Below are 15,201 nucleotides of genomic sequence, written 5' to 3' on the forward strand. Positions count from 1 at the left end.
CCATAATAGTGGTAAATCTTTATACAAAGGCCTTGTACTGAAAATAGCTAAAAATCCTACAATGCTAATGTTAGCATGCTAACACTTACCATAATAGTGGTAAGTCTTTATATAAGTGTCTAGCACTGAAAATATCTAAAAATCCTATGATGCTAATGTTAGCATGCTAACACTTACCATAATAGTGGTAAATCCTTATATAAGTGTCTAGCACTGAAAATATCTAAAAATCATGCAATGCTAATGTTAGCATGCTAACATTTACCATAGTAGTGGTAAATCCTTATACAAGTGTCTAGCACTGAAAATATCTAAAAATCGTACAATGCTAATGTTAGCATGCTAACACCATAATAGTTGTAAATCCTTAAGTATCTAGCACTGAAAATATCTAAAAATCCTATGATGCTAATGTTAGCATGCTACCCATAATAGTGGTAAATCCTTATAGAAGTGTCTAGCACTGAAAATATCTAAAAATCCTATGATGCTAATGTTAGCATGCTAACACCATAATAGTGGTAAGCCTTTATATAAGTGTCTAGCACTGAAAATATCTAAAAATCCTACGATGTTAATGTTAGCATGCTAACATTTACCATAATAGTGGTAAATCCTTAAGTGTCTAGCACTGAAAATAGCTAAAAATCCTACCATGCTAATGTTATCATGCTAACACCATAATAGTGGTAAGCCTTTATATAAGTGTCTAGCACTGAAAATATCTAAAAATCCTACGATGTTAATGTTAGCATGCTAACATTTACCATAATAGTGGTAAATCCTTAAGTGTCTAGCACTGAAAATAGCTAAAATTCCTACCATGCTAATGTTAGCATGCTGGCAATGTGGACATGCTAATGCTAGCATGTTAACCCTTAGCATCAAAATGGCTAAAAATGCTACTATGCCAAGTCACGTCATGCTAAGTGTTATCATGCAAACATTAAGCATGCTAACACCTAGCATCATAGCACCAGATCTGGACCTTTATGAAAGGATCCAATGACGCCAAGCAAGGTTCCACTGTACTATAAAGAAGTCCTGAAACAAAGGATTGGTTTAAAAGTTTTTTTTAATGGCTTTAACATGCTCAGAACACCAACCAAATCCATTTAGAAATCCAAAAAAGGGCTGGTGTTCCACGACTTGTACAGGCAGCATCAGCAACATCAGGAAGTTGCACAAATACGGACTTCCTGATCAAAATGGAATCCCACCAACACGAGCTTATGCAGTTCCAAAAAGGGTATCGGGTACAAAAGTAAAATCGTATATGTTGACATATCTCTATTTACAGTGTACATATTTACATGACATTTTTCCACGCTAAAATCCTAATAGTGTGTTTAGCATATTATATTACATTTGATTTGCAGACACCAAACGGGGCATATAGTTAACACAGTTAACTGCAGTTAATCGCAGCGTTAGCACAAGGCCGGCGCACACTGCGGATTGTCGTTGTGCTCCGTCAGTTTGAGAATGACAACTCTTCTCTGGAGCGGCTTCGCCTCCGGTAGCTGCTCGGGTTCGGGCGGCGCCGAGCTCTCGACGATAAAGTCCCCCGGCGAGCGCCCCCCACCTTGCTCCGCCACACGCAACAGGCTGAGCTCCTCCGACAGAGCGCCCCCAGCTGGACAGTGAAGGAGAAGCGTTTTCAGAACTTCGCAGTGTCCGTACTCCGCCGCCAAATGGCAGGGGGTGCGTCGGGCCGGGTCGAGTTTTTGAGGGTCGGCGCCCTCCTCGGTTAGCATCTTGACTGTGGCCAAGTGGCCCCGCTGGGACGCCAAGTGGAGCGGGGTGAACCCTTGGCTGTTCTCGGCGTGGATATCGGCGCGGTGTTTAATAAGGAGGCGGGACGTGCTGGTGTGACCCGTTTCGGCCGCCACGTGGAGCGCCGTGTTCAAGCCGGACGCCGTCATGTGAACGTCTGCTTTAAGTTCGATGAGGATCCGCGCCACTCGATACTGCCCCCTTTGGGAGGCCAAATGCAGCGCCGTGCGGCCGTGCGCCGTCTGCGCGTTGACGTCGGCCCCCGCTTGCTTCACCAGCAGCTTCACGATGCCCAGATGACCCTGCCAGGCGGCCAAGTGCAACGCCGTCCAGTTGTCTTTACCCTTGATGCGGACGTCGGCGCCGCGGCTCAGCAGCACTCGAACAACGTTCTCTTGCCCGTGCTGGCACGCCACGTGAGCAGGCGTTCGCCCTTGACCGTCGATTTCATTAATGGCCGCCCCCCGGTCGAGAAGCAGTCGCGCAATGGCTTCGTCTCCGTTGTGGGCCGCCCAGTGCAAAGCCGTGTACTGGTCCTCGTCTTTGGCGTTGACGTTGGTGCTGCGTCGCCCGAGCAGGAGTTCGGCGAGAGGCTTCGAGTGGTTCTCGGTGGCCAGGTGAAGCGGGGTGGAACCGCGGGCGTTGGCGAGGTTGGGGTCGGCGTTGTTCAACAGGAGGAACTTGACGGCTTCCTCGTTGGCCAAGGTGACGGCATGATGGAGGAGGCTGCCTCCTCCATCCAGAAGAAGATCAACATCCTGCGGTTGGAGGATCTTCATCAGTTTTGCGGTGTCCTTGGTTCTGATGGCGTCGCATAACTTCCTCTTGTGGACCTCAGCAGAATCTACGCGGTAGGAAGACGTAACCGTTGAACAAATACCCAAATCCGCACCGATCGCGACCACGACTTACCAATCGTGTTTTCCTTCTCAAAAGACATCGTTATGGAGTCTTGTGACGAGAAGGCGGAGTCTGCAGACGACATGCCAGATAGCCTTTTGCATGTGTTCTCTTTGCTGTAGCTGCTATCCTCCTTCAGACGGTCAAAGCTCCTGGAGATCCCAGAATCCACTTGGGTCAGCAGCTCAGACAGACTGTAGTCTTTTTCCGGCAACATGGCCGATTTCGGACGTACGGGTTGCTTAGGGTTTTGAACCTGCGGGAAGGGAATAGAAGACTTTAACCCTTAGATGCATAAGTGGGTCAAAAATGACCCGGTCAGGGTGTTTTCTTGAAATATCTTCGTAATGAATTTTTTTTATAATTTCATATTCCAGGTATTCCTCAAAAAACATGTTTTTTATATCATGTCATTCACATTTTTAACTTATCTTTTATACATTTTAAGATTTTTTTGTTTTTGTGTTACTACCCCAACCTTCCATAAGTGGGTCAAAAATGACCCGGTCAGGTTGTTTTCTTGAAATATCTTTGTAATTAATTTTTTTTAATCATTTCATATTTCAGGTATTCCTCAAAAAACATGTTTTTGATATCATGCCATTCACATTTTTAACTTTTATAGATTTTAAGAAATTTTTGTTTTTGTGTTACTACCTCAACCTTCCATAAGTGGGTCAAAAATGACCCAGTCAGGTTGTTTTCTTGAAATATCTTCATAATGAAAATGTTTTTATAATTTCATATTCCAGGTATTCCTCAAAAAACATGTTTTTGATATCATGCCGTTCACATTTTTAACTTACCTTTTATACATTTTGAGATTTTTTTGTTTTTGTGTTACTACCCCAACCTTCCATAAGTGGGTCAAAAATGACCCGGTCAGGTTGTTTTCTTGAAATATCTTTGTAATTAAATTTTTTGTAATCATTTCATATTCCAGGTATTCATCAAAAAATAGGTTTTTGATATCATGCTGTATTTTTATTATTAAGAAATTTTTGTTTTTGTGTTACTACCCCAACCTTCCATAAGTGGGTCAAAAATGACCTGGTCAGGTTGTTTTTTGGAAATATCTTTGTAATAATTTTTTTTTAATCATTTCATATCCAGGTATTCCTCAAAAAACATGTTTTTGATATCATGCCATTCACATTTTTAACTTACCTTTTATAGATTTTAAGAAATTTTTGTTTTTGTGTTACTACCCCAACCTTCCATAAGTGGGTCAAAAATGACCCGGTCAGGTTGTTTTCTTGAAATATTTTTGTAATTATTATTTTTTTTTCATTTCATATTCCAGGTATTCCTCAGAAACACGTTTTTGATATCATGACATTCATATTTTTTACTTACCTTTTATACATTTTAAGATTTTTTTTTTGTTTTTGTGTTACTACCCCAACCTTCCATAAGTGGGTCAAAAATGACCCGGGTACGGTGTTTATGTCTCGTCACCAGATGAGCAGTGTGGATGTGTCACACAGCAGACAGGTTGAACGATCCACTCGGTCGACATTCTTCTTTGGTGATGGCATTGTTGTTATGAACAAATGTTTTATCAAGAGTAATAAAAATGTCTGGAGCACCTTCAGGAAAAGCTCACATTTGCACTTTTATATCCTTTTACCGTATTTTCCGGGCATATTTTCCTAGTTTGACTGGTCCTGTGACTTGTGTATCAAATTCTATAAATAATTTAACATGCTTAGTCATACTAACCCAACATGAACCAAGGAGGAGGTCTAGGCCAGCGACATCAAGAATGAAGACATCAATGGATTCATTGATGTGGAATGAGATCGGGAGCTCGGTGAACTTCCTTGTTTGTCGGACTAGCTGGCTTGTCATGTTAATTCCCAGACGTGATTTTTACCTTTTCCACTTTTCTGACCTGTAACTGTTGTCAGAATGTTCTATTCCTGTGTTTTCTGTGTATTTGAAAGTGAGCCTTGATTGCTCGATTTCAGAGAGTTTTTTTTCTAATGTCTAATGGCTCCCTCACAAGCTGTACACCTGCCCTCCTCCCCAATCACAGCGAGGTACGCATGCCCAGGAGCAGGGCGTGGGCGGAATAAATTCAAACAGACCGTTTTTGGAAAGCCATGGAAATGTAGCTAGAATAGGTGCAGATTCCGGTAGATCTAGAAAGCTTTCTGTGCGGGTTATTGTGTGTAGCTGCTCTATAGGAGTCCACAACTAAATACGTACAAAGGGCCGAAAATGAGCATAATAGGTCCCCTTTAAGCTATTGTGTTACACAAAGACACCAGGTTAAATGTCGGTTCTTTGTCGGCATATAAAGTGAGGAAACTATGTATTTGATTTCAGTCCGTTTTTATGATAGAAGTTTCTTTATAAAACTAAAAATTCAATAATTAATGCTGAAAAAATTAGCTTCTATCTGATCTCCAAGCAACATGTGACTTAGTACTTTTTAGTACTTGGTGGAGTAACCCTCGTCGGCAAGCACAGAGGTTGTTTACACAAAGACACCATTGTCTGGGACCTGCTGTGGACCAAAACGTGACAACTGGGAGTGGCGTTTACGATTGAGCAGTGCCAAGGTGCTGACGCTAAGCACAAGGACGCCATTTTGCATGCATGTGTTTATGTTTTGTTGCTGTTGTTTTTAAATCAATGCGACAACCGGCGAGGTCTCTGTACCTGGTGAAGGGACAGCATGTCGCAAGAGGTGGACTCTGACTCGGACACAGACGAGGTCGGAGTCTTGGACTCTGCTTGAGGTTTGGAGCACAGATCTTCAGCTTCGGATGTGATGTCTAGAAGTAGGGAGAGAGTTAGGGGATGTTGGTTTATTGCTGGTACAGCTGTCGCAAGTGTAGTTTTATACATCACTAAAGAAATGCTGCAAACGTTTCACAGATGAATTGCCTGTTATGTCAAAAATGACAATTCCGCAACCGGTTGGAAAATAAATGCAAATGCTTCATTGGCTGGTTATGCAAATTAGTTAATTAAACACAACTTACCCTGGAAACTGGGTCTGGCCTCAGGGTTTGTTGCCCAGCAGCGCTGCATGAGACTCAAGAAGCCCATGCACGCGGTCGGGCGACTGCGCGGCACTGCCCCTAGATCCGGACGCACCCCTTTCACCACCTTCACCATGATCTGCAAGATGTTGTTTTCTCCTGGGGGGAAAGACAGTCAAGCCAAGCTCACTGGAATAGTAAGGACCTCAAACAATGCACAACGATGACAACGATGATGTACTATATATATACTATATATATATATATATATATATATATATATATATATATATATATATATATACTATATATATATACTATATATATATATATATATATATATATATATATATATCACTATGTTGACAGTTACAATGATACCCATTATGTCATTGTATGGTCATATTACCTCGTACTTTGGTATGTGACAAAAAATAAATAAATAAAATTAAGTTAAAAAAATAAATTAAATAAAATTAAAATAAATTAAAATTATATTAGGAAAGCAGGAAGTTTAAATTTTTTTACAAAAATATTTTTTTAATTAAAAAACATAAAAAAATAATAACAATATACTATAATATAACTATATTGACAGTTACTATGGTACCCATTCTGTCATTGTATGGTCATATTACCTCGTACTTTGGTACGTGACAAAAAAATAAAAATAAATAAATAAATAAAAATTGATAAAATTAAGTTAAAAAAATACATTAAATTAAAATTATATTAGGAAAGCAGGAAGTTAAAAAAAATTTAATTAAAAAACATAAAAAAATATAATAACACTATACTATAATATCACTATATTGACAGTTACTATGGTACCCATTATGTCATTGTATGTTCATATCACCTCGTATTTCAGTACGTGACAAAAAAGATAAAAAAATGAAAAAATAAAATAAATTGAAAAAACTAAAAAAAAAATCTTACATTCTATTAGGAAAGCAGGAAGTGAACAAATGTAACAGTTACTGATTGTAAAAGTACCAGATGGAGGGGTAGGATTTAATAAGCTTTGCTTCTTCCTACTCCTTTTGGACATGTGGAACTGTGAACTGATTATGTGATGCATTCAATTGTAATCTGATGCATGTACAAATGAAATCAAACCATTACCATTACCGGTCGCAATTCATGGTTTTAAACAGAGACCGTAAGAATGTCATTGACTTAATTACATTACATTTAAGTCGTCTTACACAAGAGGAAAGGTGTCAGGCCTCTATATAATATAATCATAAGTAAGATAATAAGTAGTCAACCTGGCCATCCTCTAAACAACAGTCGTCTTAAAGTGCCACTTCAATTGCTTTGCTACCTGAGATGCCTGGGAAAACAAAATAGAATTTACTTGCCGGACGAGCCCTGTCCACTCGTGTGTGCTGGAATTTACTAAGCAAACACACACACACACACACACACATACACCTATGTGACCTAAAGTCCTGACTGGAAATCATTTGGCAATAACAAGGGCTATAAAGTAGTCTTTGTGTTCCATAGAAAAGAACAAAACAATGATATACATAAGGTCATAAATACTGTTATATTCCTCTTTTATTCATCCTATTACTTATAAAAACATCATAGCATGAAGCCGCAAAATTACCGGATTACCGGACGCAATCTGAACGAGAAAGAAAATATCGGTATTAACACATTCAATATACAACCAGTTCACTACTGGCCATTTTAGACCACACTGACTGATCTTTCAAGGCACGCAGAATATTGTGTTCCATGGCAGTGATTCTCACTTATTTTCAGTCATGCCCCCCCCCCAAGGGACAGATATTTTTTCGCGCCCCACCCGATTTGAAAAACTGATAATATCTACTCTTTTATCTGTACAGTACAGACTGAACTGATAACCGTTCTTTGGTAATCATCAGTAGAACATGGGTAAGTTTCAGGAAAATATCAGTTCCTAACTAAAAAAGGGAGAAAAACATTTTTGTGAAAATGTATACTTCAAGCATATGTGTCACAACTCAAATAGACTAACAAAGACAACACAAAAAAAAGGATTGTGCTGGAGCCTATCCCAGCTGTCTTTAAGCGAGAGGTGGGGTACACCCTGGACTGGTGGCCAGCCAAATCACAATCACATATAGACAAACAACCATTCACACTCACATTCATACCTATGGACAATTTGGAGTCGCCAATTAACCTAGCATGTTTTTGGCTAATAGTCTAAAAATAATTCATTTGAAGAAATGCTGCAAATGTTTGACAGACAGTATAAATGGCCTGCAAGAAAATATGCGTCACAAACAGCAATTCCACAACTTCACAGAGTGAACGATGATAGTGCAATAATTCCTTTACTATATCATGATAGGTATCATAATTTTTGGACTATTAATATTAATATATTTTGTGGCCGTATTCAACCACAAAACAGTAATTCATTCATTCATTTTCTACCGCTTATCCTCACGAGGGTCACAGGGGTGCTGGAGCCTATCCCAGCCGTCTTTAAGCGAGAGGCGGGGTACACCCTGGACTGGTCGCCAGCCAATCACAGGGCATATATAGACAAACAACCATTCACACTCACATTCATACCTATGGACAATTTGGAGTCGCCAATTAACCTAGCATGTTTTGGGAATGTGGGAGGAAACCGGAGTACCCGGAGAAAACCCACGCATGCACGGGGAGAACATGCAAGATGGCCGAGTGTGGGATTGAACTGGGGTCTCCTAGCTGTGAGGTCTGCGTGCTAACCACTCGACCGAAAAAGGAATGTTTTGCATCAAAATATTAGTTTATTTACCAATATATAAACACCATTAACTATTTATAATTTAGTCTTTGGGAGTTTCGAGATTATGAAAATGTATAAATCGTGTTAATAATAGATTTTTCTTACCTTGGTAGGGTTTCTTTTGAGTCAGGATGCCCCAGATGACAATAGAAAAACTGCAATAAAATCCACATTGCAATTTTTAACATCATTTTTATCAAAGATTATATCGTTTCATAAGAAATACTGAATTTGATATGTACATGTTCAAAGTTTTAGTTCAAATGAAGTTGAAAAACAAAACAAGTCCAACCTGTATACGTCATGTTTGGTGTCCGACACTCTGTCCTTCTCAATGATGCTTTCAGGCGGCAGGTAGGCAATGGTCCCGCAGAAGCCATCTCTACTGATGTCCTCGGCCCGTGACATGCCGTTCCAGCGAGCCAGGCCAAAATCTGATATCTGAGACACACAGACAGCGAGAGCGAGCGAGAGAAGATAAGGACCTCAAACTGAAAATCCTGGCGGCCCTTCTCCCTGCGTCCTCCAGACCGGTGACTAATTTTACCCACAGAGTGTGGCAGGAAAGATCCGGGGTGGGGGCCGTGTCCCGGCATGCAGCGAGTGCAGCGGAGGCCCCGTGGAGCACGCCCACACACCATCACAACAGGAACTGAATGAATCTTGTAGGAACACGCCTGGGTGAGATGTTTACATCCAGCAATTACAGCTAAATGGATGCTTCCCACCCACTGCATTCATTTCGGTTGAGGTGCTGCTTGAAGTAAAAGGCGCGTTAAGACACAGGAAGTGCAAACCAGAACATATTTTCACTTCCTGAGTGTGCTTTAAAGCAGGATGCTGTATTTAGACAATGCTCACTGTCCTAAATAATCATTCACTTGTGGATATGTAGGTTTAGACTCCAAATATAATTGTAGAAGAAGAAAATGTAGCAGGAGGGTTCAGTGTTGCCGACTCAGATGACTGAAATGTAACTGGTTGACTTTTTCCTCAAGTTTTTTCATTAATAATCATCTTTAATGACCGTTTATGGATTCTTGGAAGAATGTTAAAAAATGTATTTCCATGCAAGATGATATATTGTGCTATTGTCATTCATGAATGGTTGTTCATCCATTTCCCTGGGAAGAAGGACGGCTAATCCCAATTTACACAACTTTTTTTTTTGGTCTACTGTACCGAACCAAAAGACTATGAAAGAACTTGAACAACGCAGATTAATCAGGGTGTGAGAATAAGAACATGTAGCAGGAGGGTTCAGTGTTGCTGACTCAGATGACTGAAATGTAACTGGTCGACTTTTTTTCTCAAGTTTGTTTGTCATTAATAATCATCTTTAATGACCGTTTATGAGTTCTTGGAAGAATGTTAAAAAATGTATTTCCATGTGTGAGAATAAGAAAATGTAGCAGTGCCATGCTGACCGCTCACCTTGACGTGGTAGTGTGCGTCCAGCAGGATGTTGGCAGGCTTCAGGTCCAGGTGCAGCAAGGGCGGGTTCATGCAGTGCAAGAAGTTCATCCCCACGGCCGTCTCGTGGATGATGCGGAAGCGCAGCTCCCAAGGCAGCGGTTCGGTGGCCAGCAGGGTTTCCAGCGAGCCGGTCTCCATGTATTCCATGACCAGGCCCTGGGGGTCCTCGCAGATCCCATATACAGGCAGGATGTATCGGAACTTGGCCGCCTCCATTTTTTTGGCTTCCTCGAGCAGCTCCAACCGTTCTCTGTGGGAAAGAAAAAAGGGGGAATGGATGAGGTAAATATCAGAACTAGCTTCAAACGTATTCATCGACAAAGCTAGAATAAGAACCATGCTTCTCTTACGCAAAATTTATAACTGTCCATCATGCAGAATCAGAATTAAGTAAAATAATTTTTCCCTCACAGAACTGTTATCTAATTGTGGCATGTGGGGAGGGGGGAGCAGGTATATATATGTTTTTTTTTTGTTTAAAAAGGTAGCACTAACTTTATCTGTAGCGGACCAAATTTAGTTATGGCGGGCCGCCACAAATACAATGATGAAGAGTCTTGAACCAGTCATGATGTGCTATATATATATATATATCACTATATTGACAGTTACTGTGGTACCCATTATGTCATCATATGGTCATATAATTTTTTTTAAAAAAATTAATACTTTTTTTTAAATTTAAAAAAGAATTTAATTAAAAAAAAATTAAAAAATTAAATTAAAAAAATAAAAAAAAAATAAAATGTTTAATGTTTAAATTACATTAGGAAAGCAGGAAGTGAACAAATGAAGTTACTGATTGTAAAAGTACCAAATAGAGGGGTAGGATTTAATAAGCTTTGCTTCTTCCTACTCCTTTTGGACATGTGAAACTGTGAACTGATTATGTGATGCATTCAATTGTAATCTGATGCATGTTCAAATGAAATAAAACCATTACCATATATTGCAATGTATTACCTTGCATCGCTTGTCTATAGTCTGTGCGTATACTACCGACCCCGCCGCCACCCACTGTATGACCGAGAAAAGGGGCTAACTCCATTCATGCCCTTGTTTTATAATAGAACAAACGCGGCAAGGTGGTGGAACCAATGCACAGAGTGAACCCTCTTCCTGCCTGTTTGGAGGCAATATACTGAAGCCGGCAAAATGAGCAACTGTTTTCATTTATTGTGGAATAAATGAATGATCGTCAGTTTTGACTCTTGAGGCACAAGATCTTTTGATAAATGCTCTTTGTTTATTTTATTAATTTTAAAAGGTGTGCATCTGATAATCATATGAAACGATGCATGCAAGCATAATGCGGTGACTGTTTTGAGATATTAAGGTCAACGTGTACTTGAACTAAACCTGCATTGTGATTTGTTTTGTTTTTTTAGCCACGGATTGAAGTCACCCTCTCAGAAAACATTAACCAAATCATTCGGAGCCCCATGCTTTGCTCACTGAGCTGTAACAGCTGACATCATTTCAAGCCACAACCCTGCACGTCATCACGAAGTTGGCGACCATTTACGGGAAAAAAAAAACCAACACGAACGTGTGACCTTGTGGACTTTGTTCATCCGTTACACTTCCATATTTAATGTATGTAAATGACTTGTTAATGTGAGGGCATTCCAAGATGAGGTCGGAATGCAGCAGGTGAGTGAGAGGTCCTGTTCTGTGTTGTTAAACATTCAAAAGCCGCTTCGTTAAAAGCAAAAGTAAAAAAAAAAAAGGAATTGTTGTCCGTTAAAACTGGAGCGGGTGGCACGGCGGTCGAGTGGTTAGCGCGCAGACTTGACTCGACTGCTTGTATTGTTTCTTGAATTGGCTCATCGTTGTGCATTGTTTGATTTCCTTACTCAATCCATTCCATAGTTTGATTCCACATACTGAAATGCTATGGCTAGCATAACGTAGTCCTAGCATAGAAGTGTTTCAAATGTACTTCTTCCCTGAGATCATATTTCTCCTCTCTTGTAGAGAAGTATTGGATGACATTTTTAGCTAATTGGTTATTTTTAGCCTTATGCATTATTATTTTAGCTGTTTGAAGATGAACTATATCAGCAAGTTGAAGTATTTGTGATTTTAGAAATAAGTAGGCGGCATTATGAATTATCCTTACTGACCTTTTTTGCAGTACATTCAGCGAGTGAAGATTGCTTTTGTAGTTATTAGCCCATATTTTTTCCATACAATAAGTAAGATATGGTAGAACCAGAGAGCCAAATATTTGTGGGGCAATTGCCCATGTGCCCCAGTTGCGTCTTTACTTCCAGTTTCTTTTTCCATTGCCAACAGCAAAAATAAATGTGATTCATTATAAAACTTTTTTTCTGGTCTTGTGACAAGTTTCTTGTTGCTTTGCGTTTATAGTGCTCAAGCGCCCTAAAGGCTAATTATGTAAAATACATACTGATTAGCCAATGGGATGACATAAGGAATGTTTTGTTTTTCCCTTCCATGATAGCAAAGACATTACTACTTAATCCTAAACTTCCTTCAAATTGTTCTTTCGAACCAACTAATGTTCCTTCCCTTTAAACGCGGGACCCGGTAGAACTGGTTTTACAGCTTCTATTCTTGTCTGTGCCACACAGTGGCAGCCGGCAGCTCCGCAACACAAAGGTGCCTTTGAGCAAAGTCGCGGTGAAATGACATGAATGTGTACTTTGTAGACGGTGATAACATCTTTGCTTCGGGTTCAGCGCATGCTTTGAATGGCGGCAAGTCAAGTCAAGGGGGTAGGAGGACGCCGTTCTTTCGCGATGGTGAAACAGTTACTTCCTGTTGGGATGACGACACAGCTGCAATTTTACACAAACGGCTTGATTGGTGCATCTTTTGGTCTGTAGACACATTGTGATAGTATTGTCTGTGAATGTGGCTTGTTGTTCTAACTCCGTACAGTAGATGGCATCATAATGTCGCTTTTTAACACACGCCAGGGAAAAGAAGACGAAGCAAGAGGGATACATGTTCTTCTTTTTGTCAGACAGATTGAAATAACATTGCCTGCGCTTGTGGTGCCAAAATGCGCATTCCACGTCAATTCAGCACATTTTGCATATACAGTATAATTAATTGGATGACAATTTCAAGCTATTATTTTGTAGAACATATTCACAATTAAAAAAAGAAAAATTACTGTATGGCAAACAGATATTTTTTAATGTTTTTTTAACATTATTAGAGCCCTCTAGACATGAACTAGCACCACTATAATCACCTTTACACTCATATTACCCAATATAGTAGACAGAAAATAAGCCAACATCTTATTTATCTTATTTATAAAGAAGACTTATTTATAAGTCTAATTTATAAATAAGATAAATAAGATTTTTTTCATAGTTAGAGCATAGAAAATCTGTTTACAACCATCTAAGTGTGGTTTTAAACATTATTAGAGCCATCGAGAAATGAACTAGCACCCCTATATTGACCCGTACACTTGTGTCACCCAATATAATGACAGAAATTAAGCCATACATCAGACTCGTGCTTGTGTGTGTTGATGTAAATGTGTTCCGGTAGCACAGACATGAAGTGATGTCGAGGGTTCAGAGTTGAGTTTTTTTAGCCTGTCGTGGGTTCGAGCCGCAAGAGTAACCCCGCAATAGGGATTACCGTGTCTGTTGTGATATCATTCAAACCTACAATAAAAGTCTAATGTTCCCGGGGTAACAAGTCTGGTGCTTGTGTGTCTCACCGAACAATACGGTAACATTACGGACAACAAGTGGCCGGTGTATAATACTACAGCATCTAATGTAATAGCTTATATTTATTATTTTGTGTGTTATTTGTGTTATTTTTTTGTTCACAATTGTTGCAAAAAGTCAGGGATCGGTGAGAGGATTAAAAAATATATATTTATTTAAACCGACCACTCCCTAGCATTGTTAGCTGATTACATCAGTGTTGATTGGAGTCTGGGAATTGCATTCCTGGCATGCTTTGATCTAGTGGGGATCAATCACAGGCCGGAACAGTGTGGCGGTATAAAATTAGCATGCTACATCACAAAAAGAAATGCAAAATAAAATGCTGCACATGCCAAAAATGAACACAAACCCCAAAAACATACTCATGAAGAGAAATTATTAAATATAAAAAAGTTATTAGGCAGAATCTTATCAAGTAAATCGATATTTGAGTATGTATAATCACTTCCGTTTTAGTCCGTGAACTTTGAGAATGTCCCTCAAGTTTTGTTTGTGTGTTTTTGAGATTTGTTTTCACATCTTGCCGCGTTTTTTAATGTTTTTTTTAAAATGGCGATTGAATGTTTGGACATTGTAGTGTGTTTAAACGCCCACGTCGGCCACCGTAGAACTCTAAAGTACTCTAAACATGACCAACACGGCTAATATTGAACATATAGCAAACGTGATAAAGGTGAATTAAAGGTATTAGCAAGGAATAAATAAAACATAACAACATGTTTGAGAGACTTACTTGTCATCCACGTGAAGGCAAGGAGGGCACTTGATAGCCAGCCATGTTTTCCACTGAGCATGCCGCACTTTGTACACTTGTCCAAACCCACCGGAGCCGATTTTCTCCCAGGTGCAGAACTCAGAAGAGTCAAAGGTACGAAGTAGTCCCATATTCCCATGCGGTGAATCGGGAACATCCATATCTGAACCTCAACAAACCCGCCAGCTGTATCGGCTCCGTGTAGGGAGTGTTCCGCTTGTGAGTTCTTCCTTGTTTTCCCCCCCAAAGTCTTACCCAAAATGGCCCCTCCCTCTACTCAGGTGTAAAGGAGGGCTGGGCCCCGAGTGATGACGTCACTTCCTGATTTGATGAGTCAGTAGGCAGCTGCGCATGAGCGGAAGAGTTCACAGTTGCTCCACGAGGCTCTGTGCTGCCACCTGGCGTCTGTAGATTTGATGTTATGCTAAATGTTTATACTAAATCATACGGTGACAAAGTTGTAATGTAAATTATATCGAAATGTTAATAAATTTAATAGACATAAAATAAAATAAATATAATAAAATCATTTTGAGTTATATCTACAATAATATGGGTATATGTATGTTAAAATATAATATAATATAAAATGTATGTTATGGTACATTAGTACATTTATTCTGGGTATGGAGAAATATGTATTCAATTCAGCGTTTAGACACTGACTCTTCTTCATAAACTGGAGATTTGTTATGATTCCACTTGCTGTTCTTTAATATTTCATTCAACAATTCTACTAAAATGACGTTATTTTCCCTACAAGTTTATTCCTGGAAATTTTTGATTTTCTTCTTG

At 39.5% G+C, this 15,201-nt stretch overlaps 1 protein-coding gene across 1 annotated transcript; it reads right to left on the reverse strand.

The window, feature by feature from the left end:
- Window positions 1-1,041: 1,041 nt before the first annotated feature.
- ripk4 (receptor-interacting serine-threonine kinase 4) lies at window positions 1,042-14,668 on the reverse strand. Its single transcript, XM_058087970.2, has 8 exons — window positions 14,386-14,668; window positions 9,886-10,177; window positions 8,744-8,892; window positions 8,557-8,606; window positions 5,670-5,828; window positions 5,344-5,459; window positions 2,689-2,932; window positions 1,042-2,620 (listed from the first exon to the last, which is right to left on the reverse strand). Exons 1-8 carry the CDS (start codon window positions 14,565-14,567, stop codon window positions 1,431-1,433), a joined length of 2,382 nt encoding a protein of 793 aa, XP_057943953.2. The 5' UTR covers window positions 14,568-14,668; the 3' UTR covers window positions 1,042-1,430.
- Between the last annotated feature and the right edge of the window lie 533 nt (window positions 14,669-15,201).

This window comes from Doryrhamphus excisus, linkage group LG21 (genome assembly GCF_037039965.1).
Source record: "Doryrhamphus excisus strain RoL-2023G ecotype Guam linkage group LG21, RoL_Dexc_Guam_v1.1, whole genome shotgun sequence".
NCBI classification, from domain to species: Eukaryota; Metazoa; Chordata; class Actinopteri; order Syngnathiformes; family Syngnathidae; genus Doryrhamphus; species Doryrhamphus excisus.

Excerpts from the sequence above, each read along its gene's own strand:
- ripk4 (XM_058087970.2), bottom strand. The coding sequence starts at position 14,567 with ATGGATGTTCCCGATTCACCGCATGGGAATATGGGACTACTTCGTACC. Across the intron at positions 8,893-9,885 it reads ACGCACACTACCACGTCAAG|ATATCAGATTTTGGCCTGGC; the intron begins GTGAGCGGTCAG and ends TGTGTGTCTCAG. Across the intron at positions 2,621-2,688 it reads TGAGAAGGAAAACACGATTG|ATTCTGCTGAGGTCCACAAG; the intron begins GTAAGTCGTGGT and ends CCTACCGCGTAG.